The 21,393-nt window shown below is 37.3% G+C and overlaps 1 protein-coding gene across 33 annotated transcripts in view; it reads right to left on the minus strand.

The window, feature by feature from the left end:
• The window catches only part of PTPRD (protein tyrosine phosphatase receptor type D), a 397,759-nt gene that overhangs the window by 143,501 nt on the left and 232,865 nt on the right, over positions 1-21,393 (minus strand). For 15 of the 33 annotated variants that reach the window (XM_051642279.1, XM_051642273.1, XM_051642277.1 and 12 more), the window contains exons 5-10: positions 10,609-10,797; positions 8,604-8,621; positions 6,775-6,885; positions 5,398-5,409; positions 3,057-3,326; positions 1,815-2,396 (exon numbers count right to left, since the gene is read on the minus strand). In XM_051642279.1, coding sequence (XP_051498239.1) covers positions 1,815-2,396; positions 3,057-3,326; positions 5,398-5,409; positions 6,775-6,885; positions 8,604-8,621; positions 10,609-10,797 — 1,182 coding nt within the window. The remainder of the gene's footprint in view (positions 1-1,814; positions 2,397-3,056; positions 3,327-5,397; positions 5,410-6,774; positions 6,886-8,603; positions 8,622-10,608; positions 10,798-21,393) is intronic. The other 18 variants (XM_051642281.1, XM_051642270.1, XM_051642269.1 and 15 more) reach the window with 3 other exon arrangements.

The following is a 21,393-nucleotide window of genomic DNA, read 5'->3' on the forward strand; positions in this document are numbered from 1 at the left end:
GAGTTTTAAATATAACCTAAACTGCAGTACTACACTAGACGTTCTTAGCTATTTTCCCCTTTTTTGACTTAAAATGTTCGTATTTCAAGGACAAGTATCAGCGCTTAAAAATACCTCCTGTATGGTACATTTTAGGTTTATTTTGATTTTTCGCATAGTCAGAAATAAACAACATAAAATCAATTCAGTTATGAAGTTGAAAACACGTATTGAGAATCCCTCCTGCACTGGAAACATAATAATTACTTAAGATTGCAATGGAAATCAGAAACAGGCAGGCACATTTAATGGCAAGTTCTATAAAGGTTTTAATAAACAGAGTTTTTCTGATGTGACCTCAGCAAGTAATGTAGCTTGATCCAGTTGAGCTGAGCCTTAGTGCTCATTATTTCAATTGCTTCATCCTTCTCTAGGGAAGCTACTGACAAACTCTTGCTAATCTGAAAGATTTATGGTTGTAAGTGAAAACACAGATGAATAGCCTTCTCCTTTAAAAGTTTTTTTGAACATGGATTCAAAAAGAAGGCAGATGTCAATATAAAAACTAGTCCCTGAGAAAGGTTATAATTGCCCAAATTAAACTCTGGTGTACATATTTACATTTGCATGTCCACAAAGACACATTTTAATGTACCACTAGAGGGTATAAAAAAGTTCATTTAGTAACTTCTCAGCTGAGGTACCAAAAAAGTTAACACCTAGAGAACTGTGTAACAGAACCCTTAGAAAAGCTCCACGACAATATTTCATTTCTGTTCTTTATTAAATGTATATTGGTAAAACACAGAAGTAGAAAGCACATGAAACGTAACTCTCCTAATTTACACTTCAAGATACATTTTTTAACAATTTGAGGCATGCTAAATTCTTCAACAGGAAACCCTCCAGTGCTAAAAAAATTCAAGTAGTATTATATAAAATTTCTAGGTAATCATTGACCTACAGTAATACTTCATATAGCTCTCTAAATTGCTAGAAAAAGGAGCTTTTATTTCTTATTGCTACAATAAAACATTTTCTGCAGTGCAGCTTCAGCAAAGTTTCTTGCTTTTGATTTCAGAAAAATACCCTGCAATGCTTTTCACTATGCTTGCTTGTACTTTGCTAATAAAACTAATTCATAGATCTAAAACTCCTGTACAGAAACAAAGCAACCTAACTGAAAACATAAAAAAATTGTGATCTTGTGGTATGCACTATGGAGGGCCAAGTTGGATCTGATTTATAAATCCAAAGTGTAAATTTCTGCTTTCTTGAACCTACAGAAAGGTTTGATGTTTTTTTAATGCTTTCAAGTTTCATGTGTTGTCAGAATCTTACCAATTATTTGAATACACATGCAGCACACACACATTTCAGATGTTTAAAAGCAAGATTCACTAGAGTGATGTAGAATAAGAACCACACATCACCTAAAAAAAACCCACCAACACAGGTAACTCCTGTTACCTCCTCCAAAGAAGGCTGTGAAGACCTGCTTGACAAACAACTTTGGTACGCAGAGCACTGTCAAATAGAAGCCGTAAATTTGGCCACCTCCAGGAGGAAGGTCTCCCTGAGACTTCAGTTAAACTTCAGTTAATCTTCTTGAGAATGATGAAAAAATAAGTGAAAGTATAAGGGTGTAATTTCCACTCTTCAATGATAACTTGCACTGTGGAACTGAGAAAAGGTTATCTTCAAAAGCTGCTTGAATTAACTGGCTATTCTTGAAAGGAAGTTTTTTCAACATTTTAAATTAAAATTCTCTCTCTGCAAAATTTCTGCAAATATTTTATTTTTTTGCACATATTCTGTTTTTTTTGCTAGCTTACCTCCTGTTTGAGTGATGACTTGAATGTCACTAGAAAGTGGTCCATCCCCAACAGAAGTAAAAGCAAGAACCTTCACAGAATACGTTTTCTGGGGTACCAGATTTCCAATAGTGGTAATATGGCTGTCAGCCACATTGTGCTTCATCCAGCTGTTGACATGTTGAGTGGGGTCCATGGTGTAATAAACTCTGTAACCTTGTATTTGTCCATTAGGTTCCTCAGGTTCTTCCCACTGTACCAAAATTGTAGTAGAGCTCAACATACGAGCCTGCACATTGCGTGGTGCACTTGAAGGTGCTTGCTCTGAAGTCCTTGTTGACACAGGCTCACTGGGTGGCCCTTGCCCAATGTTATTTACAGCAACTACTCGAAATTCATACTCTGAATACGGGCTTAAGCCAGCCACGCTATAGCGTGTTGTGGCCACTCCATCGATTTCCTTATATGGCTCCTCGGAGCTCTTGGGCTTGTGCTGAATTATGTAGTAAGAAACTGGCTCAGGGTTTCCAGAATCCCAAGTCAATGTTATGCTTGTTGCTGTGCTTTCTGTCACCACCGGTGTTCCAGGAGGTTTTGGTAAGGCTAAAGATAAACGTCAAAATATACAGTTAGCACTATGGAACAGGAGACATTAATTACTACAAAAACAGCTTAAAAAACAAATCAATCAACAAAAAAACACCAGGAAGATTGAAATGGAAAGGTGTGATCTGTTCAGAGCAAGCTCTTGGCAATTATTATTTACTCCAGAAATCTCTTAGAATATCTTCAAATTTATACTGCGAGGTTTATTTGATATAAATTAATGATACCGACTTTTACAATACATCATGTAAACATACGCACAAGAGGATTCTTAAAGATAAACAGTGCACCATTGCAGTTTAATTTTCAGATAATTATGGAACCTCTGGTTTCCAAATACACAATCAACCTGACACTTGGGACACCCAGCAACTGTAAAAATCAAATTACTGTTGACAAGCATATGCAACAAGATCCTTCATTTACTTGAAATTAATGCTGGACACCAGACATGGGAGAATAATGGAACATTATTATTAACTTACTTATTAGTATGAATCTGTATTTTGTCTTATGCCAATGATTGGCTGGAATATTTACCCTATTGATTTAAGACTGCAAGAGGTATTTATACCCTTTCAGTGCAACATACTTGCTCAGAATACTGCAAGGAACAAATGACTGAAATATGTCCAAGTATATGTGCTTGGGATATACCTTTGACAGTTATCTGTGCTATTGCTTCTATAACTCCAAGGGTAGACATAGCAACACAAGTATAGTTTGCAGACTGCCTGACATCATTAAGCTCAAGGACGTTCCTCCCTATTGGCATATCATCCTCAGGTGTCAAATCTTCTGCTCCCAGCATCCATTTCACATATGGCATTGGGGACCCCACCGCAACACACGTGATATTTACGCTCCCGCCAGGCATGATCTCATGATTGGTGGGGGGAATAGAGAACCTCGGTGGGACGCGTCGAACTGGAACAAAACACAAAAAAGGTAATAACATATACAAAAAAAGAAACTGAGTCTTGCATACAGACTACATGCAGTGTACAGACACAATTTAACATTTTAACATGTTATTCTGATCTGCCAGAAAATATGCATAAAAGAAATACAAGACTTAACAAGAATCTTGTCTGCACACAATGTAAATTATTCTATATTTACTCGAGGATATTATTAGGCACATTCATACAAAGGCTGATTCAGACCTATAAGGGCCCCACAGTTAACTGACTAACAACACACAAACACCATGCAAAAGATATACACACGCACAATTGTGTGTGCACACACACATACACAAATATATATATACGAATGCATTTTATATGTCCATACATTATATATATATATATATATATATATGCACAGAAGAAAACTGGAAGGTCAGCAGCATGCTTCGGTTTAATACCAAAACTGACTTCAATGCTGCGTGCTTCCAGGTGATGTTAATAAATGTGCTAGACCACATTGTCACATCACAGTCCTCGAACACATTGCCTATAGTACATTGAAAGTGCAATTTCATTTGCTTTCAGACTCAAAGTAGATGCAGTGTCAAGACCTCACACTAACACTGAAACAAACATAGAAAAAATAATTACACACAGATACAAGTATATATATATATATGTGTGTATATATACACAGAAATATATACACATATATATACATATGTATACATATATATATATACACACATATATATATATTTATATATACATACATATATAGTCACAGAAAGAGTAGGCAAAGCCAGTACAAAGTACTGGATTTGGTCATGCAGGCAAGCAAATGACAGAATCAATAGAGAATCATGCTTAGGGAAATGTCTGACTAAAAACTGCAGAAAGAAAAAGAAATCAGAAAAAAATATATTGTGTGAGGAAAGAAAACTTGTAAGAGATGGAGATAGGAGACTGACAGATACAGGAGTTTAAGAGGAGGACAGAGGTTAAGGAATAAGGAAATCAGATTAAGTTTAGGTGGTTAAAAAGCAACTGTTAGGAAAGGCCACTGGGAAAATAGCAGAACATTTAACATTCAGGGTTCCACTATGCTCACAGTTAAGGAAAAGCAAAATAAACTATACAGATTGATAATATTAGACATTTCTGTATTGATAGCAAGGGTGGCAGCCTTAAACACATAGCAGGACATTGCACTAACAGTGTAGTTAATATTTAAGCAAACACAACACCGAGAAATTTACCAGGCAATAACAGATCAGTGTTCCTGCTTCAAATATTCTCAGTGGTGTGCACATGTGTGGGGGAGGTGGAAGAGAGAGAGGTAGCTGAGAGAGGTAGGTTTGTATTTAGGCCTTTCATTGGACAATGTACTCGAAACTGTACTTATTTGGGATTAATAGAAACTAATTATTAGGACAGCTTTAATTCAGGAAAAAAAAAAGTTAAAGACTAAGTGACTTTAAAAAAAACACTGAAAATTGTATTGCTCTGAAACATTTCTACTGGGTTTGATTAAATTTCTGTGAACTTCTATGGATTCAAAAGGGGCTTACTGCAATGGCCTCATGAGCGAATGACAGGCAGAAGGGGAACAAGCAGAGAGCAGAACATCTGTAAGCAACCAATTCAGAGAGGCCACACAAAGCAAGCGACAGGCAATGAGGAATTTCTTGTATTGAACATAATCATTATACACAACTGAGAGTTTAGTCTTCATGCGCGGGCTGTTTAGAAAAAGCAACTGCTGAAACCATTCCTTGGAAAGCAGGCATCAGTATAAACAAGAAAGTAAAAGGGAAGAAAAAGCAGGAACACTGACCAAGTTTGCTAGAGCTAGACGTTCGTGCTAAAGTTAAAAAGGTTGCCATGCATCCAGGTACATTCTCTTCTCATGCACAACAGTTAAATACCAGCACTTATCAAAAGCCATGTCCAAGGCATTCTCTGCTTAAACATAACATTAACTTAAAAAACGCCACAATGCAGCTACATTCATTTCATTTGTATTCTTTGTTATTGGTTTAATAAATAGTTTCGTAAGGTGGGTAAAAAGTAAAAAACACACCAACCTTCTCGCAGCTCTGAGGGATGTAGGGGGTTTGATGCAGAACACAATGAAATGAGGAAAGGAGAAAAACAAGGGAAACACAGAAGAGAGTAAAAAGGCCATATCAAGGCTTTCAACTGCTATGTGAACATCTCTACTTGCACTAATTAAACCTTCCTACCTCATCTTGAAAAGATAGCATTTTCCACAGCTACAACGTGTTAGAAACAATAGCTAGCATAATTTTGAAATTTTCCTTTGGATAAAAAGGTACACATGCCTCATGCAGTACAGGAAAGTCACTACGTTGGAGGAAAAGAGAAAGAAAAAAAGATCTAATAACTGTCTGTGGATGTTGTAACTATGAAATGTTTTCCTTTTTTTTATTTTTTTTATTTAGCAGAAAGAGACACACCATATGAAAACATATCAGCTTGATTGAAAAATCAGCTCTAAAAAAAAATTTCAAAATCAGGCTAGGTATTTTTGGTAAGGTCATCCACGCTATAGTAAAGTTTACAGCTGTTTATGTTTTCAGTCCTATTTACCCCACCCACCCCTTATACTATAGACACACACACACATATATATAGATACACATATGTATGTATGTATGTATGTTATAGGCTTTGTTGTACAGGAAGCTATATCAACCAGCCATTGGGAATACTGCCAGAAACAAAGCATTTCTCTCTAGCTGAACAAAGAGAATACTTTTGTAGGTTAAAAAAAATTAACCACTTAATTCTACTGTGCAGAGGAATATACTTGTTTCCTTATCAAACACGCCTGTAACACAGACAGGCAATTTCCTCAAAAAATACAGCCAATTGACCACTGTAATTGGAAGGACTACACTCACGAGTCTTACACTAAATATACATAAATATATATACATACATATATATAAAGAAGAAATAGAAAAGAAGAAAATACAGTTGTGCTCTGCATACGTATCATAAAGTTAGAAGCTTTTCCTTTGCAGTTACACAGCAGAGGTCAGATAGGCATACACCTCAATGCCTTGGGATTACACTCAGATAATTAGTAGCACACTGAGCAGTCACCTCAGGAGTTCAAAAATAAAAGCAAAACAAAACAAACCCAATAAAACAAAATAAATGCAAAGCACAATTTAACTTAATGCAGGAAAAACAGAAGTCAAGATGTAAAAGTATAAATATACTTACAAACCTTAACTCACAGGATAGAATGGTCTCAAGAGTGCTTTAAAAGAACAAAACAAACCCCAAGACCTTCCTCTACAATTTAAATGAATTTTAAGACTGACACATTTACCATGACATTTGATTATTACGGTGGTAACAGTATAGCTCCTGAAAGCATCTTAACCTTGAACCTGAATGAAGAGTGGATGCCAGGGTTATGTCATTCCTACCTCTGACATATAGATTGGCAGGGGCAGAATAGCGTGTACCCGCACTGTTGGTTGCAACACACTCATATTTGCCTTGGTCAGATTCCTCACTCAGTTCAATTTGGAGGGCACCTGTATGAATATAAAATAGATTGCCAAGGAGATGGTTAGAGAAGGTTTTTTATATCCATTACAATACACCGCTTAGCAACATGAAAAGCTTGTATGCGAAGGTCCACTCAACGTCGGTTCACTCTCTTGCTAAGGTGCACAGACAGAAAATGATGCAATGAAAAAAACAAAGAGATTATTTTTTTCACATCATCAGTGCTACCAGAGGAAAACAATTTGCATATCTCAAAAAAAACCCCTTTCTAAACAATACTCTTTCCTAAACCATTAAAATGAAGATGGGTGAGACTGCTTCAAGGAAGAATGGCTTTTGAATAAAACAAAAGAGATTAAGTAGTTGGGTCATTACATTTTTTAAATTTCAATTTCATTGTTTCAGTCTTGTAACAAAAGTAGCACAAAAGGTGGTACTCGCAAAAATGGCAGGACAGGCTTCAAGAAATCTTCTGCTGAAGAAAGCCAAAAAAGGTGCAGCAACATCAAAAAGGCTGCTTGAAGTGAAAAAAAAGGAAACTGCATTAGTAATTTATAATTATCAAAATATTCTTTTAAAGAAACAAAACTCCCTTAAGACATGCAGATTGGTAAGAAAAGAAAGACAATTTTTCACAACTTACAATCTTAAAGTACGTTTGCTGAAAAACAAAGAGCAGTTGAATTAGAAGACAAAAAACTTAAAAAGCATGGTCTACGCCAACAAAGAAGAACCAACCAACCACTGCTGAGGACCACAGAAAGGCCCCCCCCCAAGACACCCATCAAAATCCACAAGTGGGATTAGCAGTGTGGTGTCACAAAGCCCAAGAAAAATACAAAACAAGAATTACAAAAGAAGTAAACAGTTTTGCCAGAGAATCAAAAACCAACAATACCACATACCACCAAGAATAATAAGTCATTAACCTTTCATTTCCAAATCCTGCAGATTAGAAGGTCCAAAAATCCAGAGCTGAGAGAACTCCAAGAAAAAGAAAAGAAAAAAAAAAAAACACAATAAAGGGAAAAAAAAAATCTGTAATTTTTTAGGGGGGGACACATAATTTTCAAGTTTAGGAAGTGAAAAGAAAAAAAAAAAGGATTGAAGAAGAACAAAAATAAAAACCTTTTATGAAAGATAATACAAAAAAAGAAGATAATCCATGTTGTCTTCTGCATGTCTGCTACTGTTCACCAGACCATCTTGGCTTTGGTCCAGGACAAGAACAGCTAAGGAAGAAAAAAAATGATCTTTTTTTGCTGCAGTTGGACAAAAATAAGAGGAAGGAAAAAAAAAAAAAAAGAAAAAAAAGAAAAAGAATAAAAAGAAGAAGAAGAAGAAGAAGAAAAAGAAGAAGAAGAAAAAGAAAAAAGAGGGACAAATGGTACGCTGTGACTGGGCTACGGCCGTAAGACCTGGATATGCTTTCTTTGAAGCATATCACAAATAATTTCATTTAATTATTTATTTATTCTTCAATGAACAAACATAAAAGGGAAAGGAAGAGGGAGTGTGCAGAAAGAAAGGTCACAATATGAGAGTCACTGATCATAACCAAACAGGACAAAGGAAAAAAAAAATAAATCAGATGATGGACATTTCTGTGGTTTGGTGTTTGTTGTTGCTGTTGTTGTTTTTTTTTTAAGGAAAAAAAACAACAAAACAGGACAAAGATGAGAGGGATGAAAGGACAGAAAGAATGAGTAAGATCATTCTGTGAACGTTAGTTCAGCACTCTTACCTCTTATTGGTGTACCACCTGGGTGGATAATATGAATGCAAATAAGATTAGAAAGAAGAAGCATTAGTACGAGAAGAAGGAGGCTAGGGCTTTGGAAGAAGAATCAAATTAGATTTACAGAATTAAATAAGGTCTTAAGAGAAACTTGAATTACTATACTGTTAAGACAGGAATATATTAGGTAGTATTATCCAGTTATAAAAGCAAGTTGCATTGTACCACAAAGGGCAAGGGCTACAATTGGCTGCATTGCCATTCTCAGAATAGCATCTGAATTCTTAGATGATTGGCTATATAGGGATAGATATATATCAAATATGCCTCAAATACTTAAAGGAAACTTTACAATACTGTACGTATGATGTAGTTTAGGAAAATATTGGAAATTTTATTTATATATATATATGTCTATATATATATAAAAAAAATACACTGAAGGCTATCTCAAAACAAACACTGCAGTTTAGGCTGGATTATGGCATTTACTGTTCTACAGCTATGTGATACATGTGTACTGTTTCTTTTAGGTGTTGCTATGACTGATAAGACAACATTTCTGTGGAGGTGTGCGTGTGCGCCGCTATAGGGATCTGGTGACTACACTGACTGTTAGTAAAATGCATGCCATGCATTTTAAGAATAATAATAATAGTAATAATATTATAATCATAATAATAATCATAATAATAATAATACTCTGAATATGGAAATTAGTGGGGGTGAAGTGCGCTTCAGAACTAAGCACTTACCAATAGATTCTGGAGATTTAAATACGGAGAGAAGAAAGACAGCATAAAAATATTATTATATTCCTTATAATTTGGTACAACGTTTTCAGTTAAAGCTTTATATACTAAATAATCTATGTCACATGTGAAAAAATTAATTCTTAATTTACATTAACAGAAGGTTAATTTATACAGTTCTGCTGACAACAAGCAAAAAGTCAGTTAACAAGACGATTTAACATCACAGGACAGGTCAAAAGCTGAAAATTCTGGGAAGACACGTGATTAAACAACTTATATTCTACAACAATATCTACTACAATTGCCAAAGAAAAAATCTCATTATATCCCAATTATGTTATTTAGGGACAAGCTTTAAACTTGATAAATTTAGAGGGCTTTAAAAAAAACCAAAAATCTAAACAGTGCAAAAGAACAAACTAGGGCAGGAGGAGAGTGAAAGAACTGCTAGGGAGGTGCAAGGGGCAAAGAGAGAGAGAGCAACAAAAGTTGGATTCTACGCCAAAAGCAGACTTCTGTAGATCCAGAAAATATAGGATTCATAAAGCTTTAGCATGGGCGCACACTACTGTGGCTAAATGTGTTGGAAAAAAATATTAAATTATTCCATGGATTACCCAAAGATTTATTTACTCTTTTTTTTTTTTTTTAAATTTTATTTTTAATCTATAATTGTGCATGGGAAAAAGTTTTGTGTTTTATGTATTTGTGAGAAGAAAGATGTGTCCAAACTGGCTAATCTTTAGTGGAGTCAAATGTGGAAAAGACAGCACAAAACACATTCTAAATTTTAGTTGAAGTGTCTAATGTAGGTTTTGCTTTTGATGAATATAACCATTGGTACTCCTTGCAATTTCTGAATGAAGTCCAATGTTGAAATAAATTTGTAAAAAAAAACCCAAAACAAACAACCAAAAATAAAAAAGGAAAGAAGAAAGAAAGAGGAGAAAATGGATCCATCAAGTACTGCAAAAAGCAGTAAAGAAAAAAAATTATCAAAAAGTACAGTCACAGCAGTGAGCAATGTGGAGTAAACAGAAGCTGCAAAACACATAGAGGCAGACTCTAGAAAAGGCTATGACAACATCACAGACATGGACAACACACTTAGTAATACAGGAAAGAGAGAAGGAAGAGAAATCATTACCTATATTAAAAAATAATAATAATTAAAAAAAATAGATAAAAAAGGAAGAGAAAGAAAAGGTGAGAGAGAACAACTCTGGGCATTAGTGGAAACAGTAACAAGACCCTACCTGAGCGTAACTGCTTGATGCGTCCATTGTTGTTGCTTGTGTCAACAGGTAAGAAATCTTTGAACCATGTAATTTCGGGATCAGGATTGCCACTGGCTGCACATAGCATGGTAGCTGTACGAGTTCGTTCAACCACTTTCAGCTGTGGGCCCATATCAATGGTGGGGAAACCTCGGGGAATTTGATCCTCTGCAAATGAAATGTAGGATTTGAAGGATTTTACATGAGTTACATAGTAACTCATGAAAGCACCAATCACTACTGTGTTTAAGTTCAAAGATGTCCTAATTGTATGCAAAGAACTGATGCAAAAAACATATGGTCAGGTAATGTACAGTGATAAAAATGCTGATACAAAATATAAAGTTCACCAAAAAAAGACTACTAACTTATAAAATGCATTAAATTGGCATAGATACTGTGCGTAGTGCATAATCCTTAGATTATCACTATAGTACTTTACAACATCGATGTTGCCCTGCTTGTGAGAGTCATTATTTTATGTGGAACATTGAACTACCATGTGTATTGACAACAGGAAAAACTCCTTTTGTTTACATGAGCCAAGTACATAATGAGGTAAGACCACGTGGCATAAGATTTTGCCAGGGATGTAGGAAACCTGACTTACATTTCTTACTCTTCTTACTGCTACCTATGTGCTGTTGATCTCAACATTTTGTGTCCCTGTGCATCAGTTGGCCATCTATAAGATGGGTATGACAGTCCTTTACTGCTACAGAGAAGTGCTATGAGGATGAATGCATATAAGATTACAAAGTACTGAGAAACTCTAAATATTAGATCTATGCAGATATCAAAGTTAAACTGACAGGACATTCACAATGATCTCGAGTGAATACAACTGTGTCAATGAAAACATTCAGATGGTGTTTTGGTCCAAAATCCTCACCCTAGTGTAGTCAATAGCAAAATATTAAGAACTGCTGAACAAGAGAAATTTATTTCTTAAGATGATACACTCTAGTAGGCAATACTGGAAGTACAGTGGGACATGAAATTTCTCAAAAACCAAGTTAGCACAGGTAAAATAACCTATTTGAATTACCAGCATCTTGCTTTTCATTTTCCTTTACATAGTATCAATATTTTTATGGAAAAATAATCGCTCTTATTTCAGTTCAAAGAGGACAAGCAAAAAAAAAAAAAAATCAAAGAAAGAGGATAAATGCTAACTATAAAACACATACCTTACTAAATTTCTTAATTGGTGGCTACTGACATGCAATTGACTGAGGAATAAAATTAATTTAGAATTAATTGTTCTGGGTCAACTTTCTTTTATGAAAAATGTGTCACTTTCAAATAGCTTCAGGGAAGTCTTCAGACTTTTCCGAAAAATGTATAGCAAGCAAGTACATCCTATAAATCTTTGCAGTTCCTGGGGCCTGCTGTTGCCTGTGAGCTACCTAGTTACTTCCAACACAACTGCACATAGATACTACTCTGGTACACTAACCACAATTCTCCAGTAAGTTGGCATAACTCTTCAGAGCTAGTATTTCTACCAGCCAGTGGTTAAGTATCAAAAGCCTTCACTATAGCCTTTTCCCAAAGAAAGGCATGTTTCATGTTATAAACAAGAAGCCTTTGCTCTGAGAGTTACAGAGAAGATTAGGCTTGTGAAATAGAACTGGATTTTTATGATCTGACTTTTCCTTTTGTACTTGGCTCACACAGAAAACCCTGGAGTTCCTTTTGCAAACACTTAAGTGCAATACAACAAAGATAATCTATCTTGAATACTAATAGCATGGAGTAGTAAAGAGCTTTCCTTTCTTGTATTTAATAAGGATAATTAAATTCTATCCATCCCCCTTATGCATACAATCTCTTTGAATGAATGGTCTCCATGAAATTTTCATGAGAAACATCACAATGTAACAGATTCAATAGCCAGAAATGTTATATTTTTGACAGCTGTGGCTTGATTCCAATCTAGCTTTCAGGTATTTGGCAATAAAACCCGATATTCAACATAAAAATAGATCAGAAAAAGAATGACATTTTGAATTGGAGTGCTTATTGCAGTGGATTTAAGTTGTTATTGGCTGGGGTTTTTTTTCTTTTCTTTTTTCTTTTTTTTTTTGGTTAGTGAATTGTACAAAAATACCTTCACTCTGTAATGATACCAGTTGTGACAAATCATCAAAAACACTGCAAGAGAGCTGAGCATCAAAGAATTGAACAACTGCCTGTCAGCCACAATAAAAGAAAAAGGAACTAATAGAAAATTTGGATATATTGGTAGCTCTACAATTTTACATGAGGTGAAAATAAAATATTTTTTACTGCTCACTAATATGCTCATTAGACTCTAAACCACAGTATACACCAGTGTTCTCCAATAATATTCAGTTCTAGTGAATTATCTTCAAATTCATCAACAATTTAAATCAGACTTGACCTTCTCAAAGCCATTTGGTACTGTCATTTTGAGAGGCCATTAAAGGGCAGATTTATCTGTCCTTCTGCTTAGCGAGTCATACATGTAATATATATTTTTTGTTTAGGATGACAGACAAAACAGATTTAGAAACAGAGTACACGCTTTGAGTTTGTTAGGTGTCTTAATAATGCTGCATTCCATTACTGCCATTAAGAGAATGCCTTTAGTACTGTGTTATTATAATTTCCAATTACTGGAAGAACGCTATTATAGTTATTTTTCAACAAATGTATGATTTGAACAACAGAGAAAGGCAATTATGAAGACCGGTTACCACATGGACCCTTCAGAGGGAATGATACAAAACAGTCTTGCCTGGTTTCCCATCATGGTTCTTAGTACTTCTAAACTGTCTGTGTATTCAATGTGTTTGACATTGCTAATCTTTAAATGACATCCTTGAGATTGAAAACTTGGCACTTCTGTTGCCAGTTCTGTGAAAGGAGTTATCTTCCAAGCAATTAATATGAAAAATCACATTAACCTCTACATTCAGTTTTAAATATATTACACATATTTACATCGTCCAACACACAATTTCACGTTACTGCACCTTTCTTAAGAGCTGAGTAACAACTGTCACAGCACTTAAAGTACACTCCAACTCAACTTTTGTGTGTAAACAGTAATTTTTATGGAGTAGTATCTTGAAAGTATAAACAAGTTAAATTAGTGCTCTACCAAAAAGAAATCATACTTAACATTTAAGAGCACCTACAGGATAAAAACTCCAAACATAGCTGTGCCACAAATATATATCATAAACACTGCACAGCCTTTAACTGTGTTTTCTCCCATCTTAGAGGAAAAAGTAAGCTGTTGCAATCTCTCTTTTTTAAATGACATAATTACTTCATAAGATTTCAGGAACTTTCCAAGCTATGTCTGCAGGCATACTGTTGATCCTATATGTAAACAAAAGCTGGATGCAAAAAAATAACAGATGAGGATTTAATCCAAATCCTGTACAATGGATTAATGATAAAGCCACCTAGGTGTACAATACAGCTAAACAAAGATAAAACCAGTGATCTTCATCCAGCATTTGTGCCACACCTTAACTTCTAGACTACTTTTCCTGTAAAAACCTACTTTCAGATCATGTCCAGGGCCTGCTGGCAGCAATGAGAGCAGCATCTTTTAGAAACAGATTGGGTCTTAAAGACTTGAATTCTTCATAGCTACTTTGCTGAATTGCTTTGGCAATCATAATTGTGTTTTAACAAAAAAAGACAGAATAGTATGAATAGTTTTCTCAGTTACGGTACATTATGATAAAACTGCTATGATAAGGATATGAAATGCAAATGTGAAGTACCTAAAGCAAATTGTGATGACTTTGGTTGCGCATTATAAAGGCAAGGTAAGAGCACTCGGGTATAAAACTTAACAGCTGACACAGAAACAGGGTAATATTCCTGTTAAGTATTTCATTTCATGTTACCTATTTGCATAATCAAAATACCCATGTTCCAAAACATCAGTATCAACCTGGAGTTAAATCTGTGTAGTCAGCCTAACTAAATGACATACTCGAAGTAGTCCATCATCGAATCATATAATGGTTTTAATTGGAAAGGACCTTAAAGATCATCAAGTCCCGACCCCCCTGCATCGACAGGGACTCCTCTCACAAGATCAGGTTGCTCAGAGCCCCATCCAACCAACGCCTCCAGGAATGGGGCTTCCACAACTTCCTGGGCAACCTGTTAAAGTGCATCACCACCCTCACACTACAGAATTTCCTCCTAATGTCTAACCTAGATCTCCACTCTTCCAGTTTCGATCCATTTCCACTTGTCGTCTCAATACAAGCCCTTGTAAAAGGCCCCTCCCCAGCTTTTCTATAAGCCCTCTTCAGGTACTGGAAGGCTGCTATAAGTCCCCTGGAGCCCTCTATTCTCCAGGCTGGACAGCCCCAATTCTCCCTGCCAGTCCTTGTAGGAGATGTGTTCGAGCCCTTGGATCATCTTTGTGGCCTTCCTCTGGACTTTCTCCAGAGGCTCCATGTCCTTTCTATGTTAGGGGATCCAGATCTGGACACAGTACTCCAGCTGGAGTCTTACAATATCTGAGTAAAAGGCGAGAATCACCTCCCTTGACCTGCTGGCCATGCTTCTTTTGATGCAGCTCAGGAAATGTATGGCTGTCTGGGCTGCAAGCTAACATGGCCAGCTCATTGGCTGATTCACCAGAAGGCTGTGCTGCCATTCATCAATATTTGGATATACTCGAGAGCTGGGCAAAGAGGAATTAATGAAATTCAATGAGAATAAGTGTAGAATCCTGCACGTGGGGAGAAAAACAACATTTGCCAGTACATATTAGGAGCTGACCTGCTAAAAGCATCTCCTTGGAGAAGGACCTTGGTGTCCTGGTGGACAAGTTATCCATGGGATAGCAATGTGCTGTTGCAGCCAAGGGTGTATTAACACAAATGTGTCAGAAGGTCAAAAGAGGTTCTCCTCCCCCTCTACTTTGCCCTAGTGAGACCACACATGGAGTATTGTGTCCAGTTCTGAGCTCCCCAGTTCAAGAAGGACAGGGATTTACTTGAGAGAGTCCAACGGAGGACTACAAGGATGATTATGGGACTGGAACACCTATGTTATGAGGAATGGCTGAAAGACCAGGGTCTGTTTAGTCTAAAGAAGAGAAGACTGAGAATCTTATTAATGTACACAAATATCTGAAGGGTGGATGTCAAGAAGGAGGGGGCAGTCTCTTTTTCAGTCATGGTGGCACAAGGGGCAATGAACGCAAATTAGAACACAGGAAGATCCAGCTCTACATGAGGAAAAACATCTTTCCTGTAAGGGTTACGAAGCACTGGAACAGACTGCACAGAGAAGTTGTGGAGTCTCCTTCTCTGGAGACCCTCAAGACCCATCTGGATGCATTTCTATGTCCCAGATTCTGGTGGTCCTGCTCTGGCAGTTGGAGTTGGACTTGATGATCTCCAGAGGTGTCTTCCAACCCCTTCCATTCTGTGATTCTGTGATACTCATCCACCATCACTTCCAAGTCCTTCTCCTCTGGACTGTTTTTGATACATTCTCCACCCAGCCTGTATTTGTGCTTGCAATTGCCCTGACCCAGGTGCAGAAGCTTGCACTTGGCCTGGTTGAACTTCTTGCAGTTTGCACGAGCCCACTTCTCAAGCATGTTAAGGTCACCCTGGATGGCATCCCTTCCCCCCAGTGTATCACCATATATCCTGGTGTTGTCAGCAAACTTGTTGAGGGGTGCACTCAATTCCACTGTCCATGTTGCCAACAAAGATGTTAAACAGCAATGGTCCAACTACCAACCCTTGGGGAATACCACTCATCACAAATCTCCATCTGGACATCGAGCCATTGATCACCATTCTTGGAGTGCGAACATCCAGCCAGTTCCTTACCCAATGTGTGGTCCATCCATCGAATCCATACCATTCCAGTTTTGATACCATGATGTTGTGCGGGACAGCCTCAAACGCTCTGCACAGGTTCAGACAGATCACATCAGTTGCTCTTCCTCTGTCTACTGATGCCATGACCCCATTATAGAAGGCCATCAAAATTAGTCAGGCAGGATTTGCCTTTTGCAAAACCATGTTGCCTCTTACCAATCACTCCTTTGCTTTCCATGTGTCTTAGCAGAGGACCTGCTCCATGATCTTGCTTGGCACAGAGGTGAGAGTCACTGGTCTATAGTTCCTTGGGTCTTCCTTTTTTTCCCTTCTTGAAAAAGTGGGAATGATGTTTTCCCTTTTCCAGTCAGTGGGAATTTCTCCAGACTACCAAGCCTTTTTAAATATGATGGTCAGAAGCTTTGCAACTTCTTTGGCCAGTTCCTTCAGGAGCCATGGATGAATCCCATCAGGTCCCATGGACTTGTACATCTTCAGGTTCTTCAGATGGTCATGAGCCTTCTCTTCTCCTACAGTGGGGAGATCTGCCTTTTCACAGTTTATGCCTTTGCCTTCTCTTAACTTGGAGGGTGTGACCAGAACCTTTGCCGGTGAAGACTGAGGCAAAGTAGTCATTGTGTACCTCAGCCTTCTCAGGCCTGCGCAGCCAGGTCTCCAGTTTCCTTCTGAAGCAAGCCCACAGTTTCCCTCATTTTCCTTTTATTGCTGACATACCTGTAGAAACCTTTCTTATTGTTGTTAACATCCCTGGCCATGTCCAACTGTATCTGTGCTTTGGCTTTCCTTACTAGATTCCTTTCTTCTCTGACAACTTGTCCCTGCTTACACTCTGTATACCTTGTTTTTACATCTCACTGAGTCCAGAAGCTGCTTTCTCATCAACAAAGGCCTTCTGGCTCTCCTATCTGCCTTCCTCTTCATTGGGATACATAGCTCCTGGGATTGGAGGAAGTGATCTTTAAATATGGACCAGCTTTCTTCGGCTTCCCTTCCCTCCAGGGCTTTGTCCCACCATACTCTACCAAGCAGATCTTTGAAGATATCAAAATCTTTTCTTTTGAAATCAAGGGTAGTGAGTTTGCTTTCTCTCCTTCCTTGCCGCCTTAAGGATCCTGAATTCATGGTTGCCTAGTGTCCCATTAAGTTTGATATCATCAACCAGCCCATTTCTATTGGTAAGAACAAAGTTCAGCACAGCAACTTTTCTTGTTGTTTCCTCTACCATCTGGAGGAGGAAGTTGTCATCAAAGCACTCCAGGAACTTCCTGGATTGCTGGTGGTTTGCTGTGTTGTCTCTCCAGCAGATGTCAGGGTGGTTGAAATCTTCCCATGAGGACCAGGGCTCGGGAATATGAAGCTGCTCCTATCTGCCTGTAGAAGGTGTCATCTGCTCGGTCATCCTGATCTGGTGGTCTGTAGCAGATCCCTACTACGTCATATCCCACCACTGTCTTCCCTTCAACTCTGACCCATAAGGTTTCAGTCGACTCCTCCTCCATCCTCCAGCAGAGGTCCATGGACTTCAGCTGGTCAATGATGTAGACGGTGACACCCCCTCCTCTTCTGCCCTGCCAGTCCTTCTTGAAGAGCTTACACCCAGCCATCTACTAACTCCAGTCGTAGGAGTCATCCCACCATGTTTAAGTGATACCAATAACATCATAGCTCTGCAGGCATGCACACATCTGCAATTCCTCTTGTTAATTCCCCATGGTCCATGCATTCGCATATATGCATTTAAGATGGGGCCCTTTTGAAGCAGTTGTGTTGGCAGGGATTACATTTTGCAGGTCAGATTACATTTTTCAATCCTCCTGCAGGCCTAGCGCATATGTTACTGGCTCTGCCCTCAATGTGGGAGATGTGGGGTAAGTTGAAGGTCCCCTCCCCTGGCATTGCTAATTTAAAGTCCTACTAACTAAACTGGCCAGCCTCTGGCCAAAGACTCTCTCACCTTTCTCTGACAAATGAACCTCATCAGCCCTCAAGAGACCAGGTTTTTCAAAGCGAGTCCTGTGGTCTATGTAACCAAGCCCTCATTCCAGCACCACTCCTGTAACCATTTGTTGACTTTTCGCATTCAGTCAGCTTTTCCAGCCTTTTCCTTTGACTAGAGGATCGACATGAACACTACCTGTGCTCTCAAGCCCTTCATCACTGACCCCAGTCCTTTAAGGTTTTCCTGATAGTCTTCAGGTTATTCTTTTGTTACTTCAGGTTATTGTTCTGTTACTTCAGGTTACTTCACTGTGACTCTTAGAAAATATTGTCCTATATGAACCAATTATTCATGTTGAGGAAATGGAGAGTGTTTCTCCATTCTACCCAGGAAAAAAAAAATAAATCTATTCCAAGATTCACTGATAGCTTTGCCACAGGCAAATTTTAGTAATTCTGTAGCTCACAGAATAAAATGCACACATGGAGTATTCCCAGAATACACTATAGATACTGAAGAAAAACTGCTCCAATAAAGTTCATTATTTCAAAGAACAGTGTAAATAAAGCTTTTATTTTCATTATTCCAGATGGCAGCAACATATAATTTGCACTGTTTCGACATCATGACCATATTTTTCAAAATCATTCTTCCTGCAACTGAACTGAACGCAGGATTGAGAACAGTAAAATCAAAGAGAGTATGGAAGGGAATAAAATCAACATTGGTATGGCAAAGTTGGTATTCTGTACTATTATTGAAGAACTATGCATATGAATAAATTGAAAGATAAAGCCGTTTCTAATTATACATATAAGACTCATTTGGATTTAAAAGATATAAACCACCAGAAAATTGCCAGTTAATAAACATTATTCCTACTGAAATATTTTACAAGGTAAATTCTGCCAAAAAGTAATTATGAACACACAGTAAGTTCTTCTCCTGGTGTCCTTTGTTAAAAGCTGCTATATACAGATGTGTCTTTTTACTTAGTTGTGATGTAAATCAGTAAAGGAGGCAATAGCTACAGTGTAAGAATAGATCAAGGTGTTGCAGTTTCTCTTACATTTGACACCATTATACCACACAAGGGACTCATACATTGCTAAGATGATTAGAGACTCACTAACAGTAAATATTAAAAAAAAAAAAACACAGTTGCCCATACTATCCTACTAAAAACATTTAATCACATTCTTAATATATTAAGAGATGTACAAAGCACATTTAATGCAAAAGAAAACAATTTTTAGTAGCTATGCTATGCTACAGCTATGCTATTACCCTGAAAATTGCAAAGTAATGTCTACATAACATGACAAAGAGCCACTTAGACTGAATTATCCTTTGTATGAATGCTGAAGCAGCAATTGCATATTGCATTAAGTCAGTTAATATTAATTGTTACTAGCATTTAGCCTTAAATAAGTTATCTGTTCTAACTAAGTAGTTAATCAAGCCTTTAAAAATATGTATCTTCATAAGGACATGAAAATGGAAAAAGAAATTTCCACCTTTTGGCAGTTCTCAAAATCTGCTAAATTTAAGACTGCACATAGCAAGCCCTTTCAAAAGTGATCTAACTCATGTGAACAATGAAATACCTCTCCTTCTCTTTTAACAATGACATTCCAAATGACAAAAATTAACATTTGGAGAGTCACCACTCAAATGAAAACACAGGCCTCGAAATAGGGGTTTATTCTCACATTTGCACTCAGGCACTGACACAGCTTATAGCACAGCATATTGTCTGAATAACATATGCCCCATTTGCTCATGACTGAAATTTTGGTTGTCCGTTCTGCTTGCTGGTAATGGAAAAAAGGCCATATCCTAAAAAAAAAACAAATTAAAAATGTAGGGAATCCAAAAATCCTTGCCAGATGTCCCTTTAGCAGAAGGAGAGGACTCAGACAGAGTTATGGTAATGAAACAAGTGCAGAGAATGTGAAGTGCTGTTTTAAGTGCAGGGTATCAAATATTTAGGAAAAGAAACACTAAACTTATGAAGCAGAGGATAAAACATCCCACATATTTTCTAATGCAAATGTTCATAAAAATATGTATTTTACACTAGTGAATAAAAAGCAAGAGGACAGCAAAGGGCAGCAATGTGATTTTCCATGATTACCATTTCTAATTTGAGGCTTCGTTTCTAGACAGGGTTAGGACTTAAATTACACTGAATCAGGGTTAAATTGAGGCTTGCCAAGAATGAGAATTAGGAAAACACCGTTGCTCCATCTAGTCAATACTAATATTTCTAGTTTTACATCCTCCTTACTTTCATTTGAAAAATGAAGGGAAAGAGCCATAGTAGTGTAGTGATGGCAGTCTTTGCTTTAAGCTTCACTTTTTCACACTCCAGTTTTTTGCAGTAAATGATGAGATTAGCAGCAGGTTCGTACATACACCAGAACTCGCATTTCATGTTAGTAGTCTGAATACACAAATTGGTCCAGAACACACAAAGGCATTATTTTAATTTTCTTCTCCTCATGAATACTCTATGTGAAAATACTGATATTAATAAATACATCTTACACTTTTTAGAAGTAATTACCTCATGCCAATTCTTAAACATAAAGTAGTAAGTCATCACAGTAAAGTTGTAACAAACTAATTTGAACTAAGAAGGAAGCAGAATTGTCTTGCTTTTGCTTCAGCAAAGAGGAGCAGTCTGGTACAGGAACAGTCAGACCATACAGTCCCCTTCTCCCTCATTCCTTCCCATTTGCACTGTATGTCCAAACCTGCGCATAAACCTAGAGGCATGATAATACTGCCTATGGCAGTCAAATGAATTCTGTGATAAAGACCATTTCTGTTACTGATGTTACACAGCTATCAGTGAGTTGCTTCCTCAATGCCACAATTACTGAGCATTACACTAACCTTACTGGTATGAGGTATGCACAGTTTTTCTATATCTAATGCAGTACTCCACTGGCCTGA

Source organism: Apus apus, chromosome Z, assembly GCF_020740795.1.
Source record: "Apus apus isolate bApuApu2 chromosome Z, bApuApu2.pri.cur, whole genome shotgun sequence".
Lineage (NCBI taxonomy): Eukaryota > Metazoa > Chordata > Aves > Apodiformes > Apodidae > Apus > Apus apus.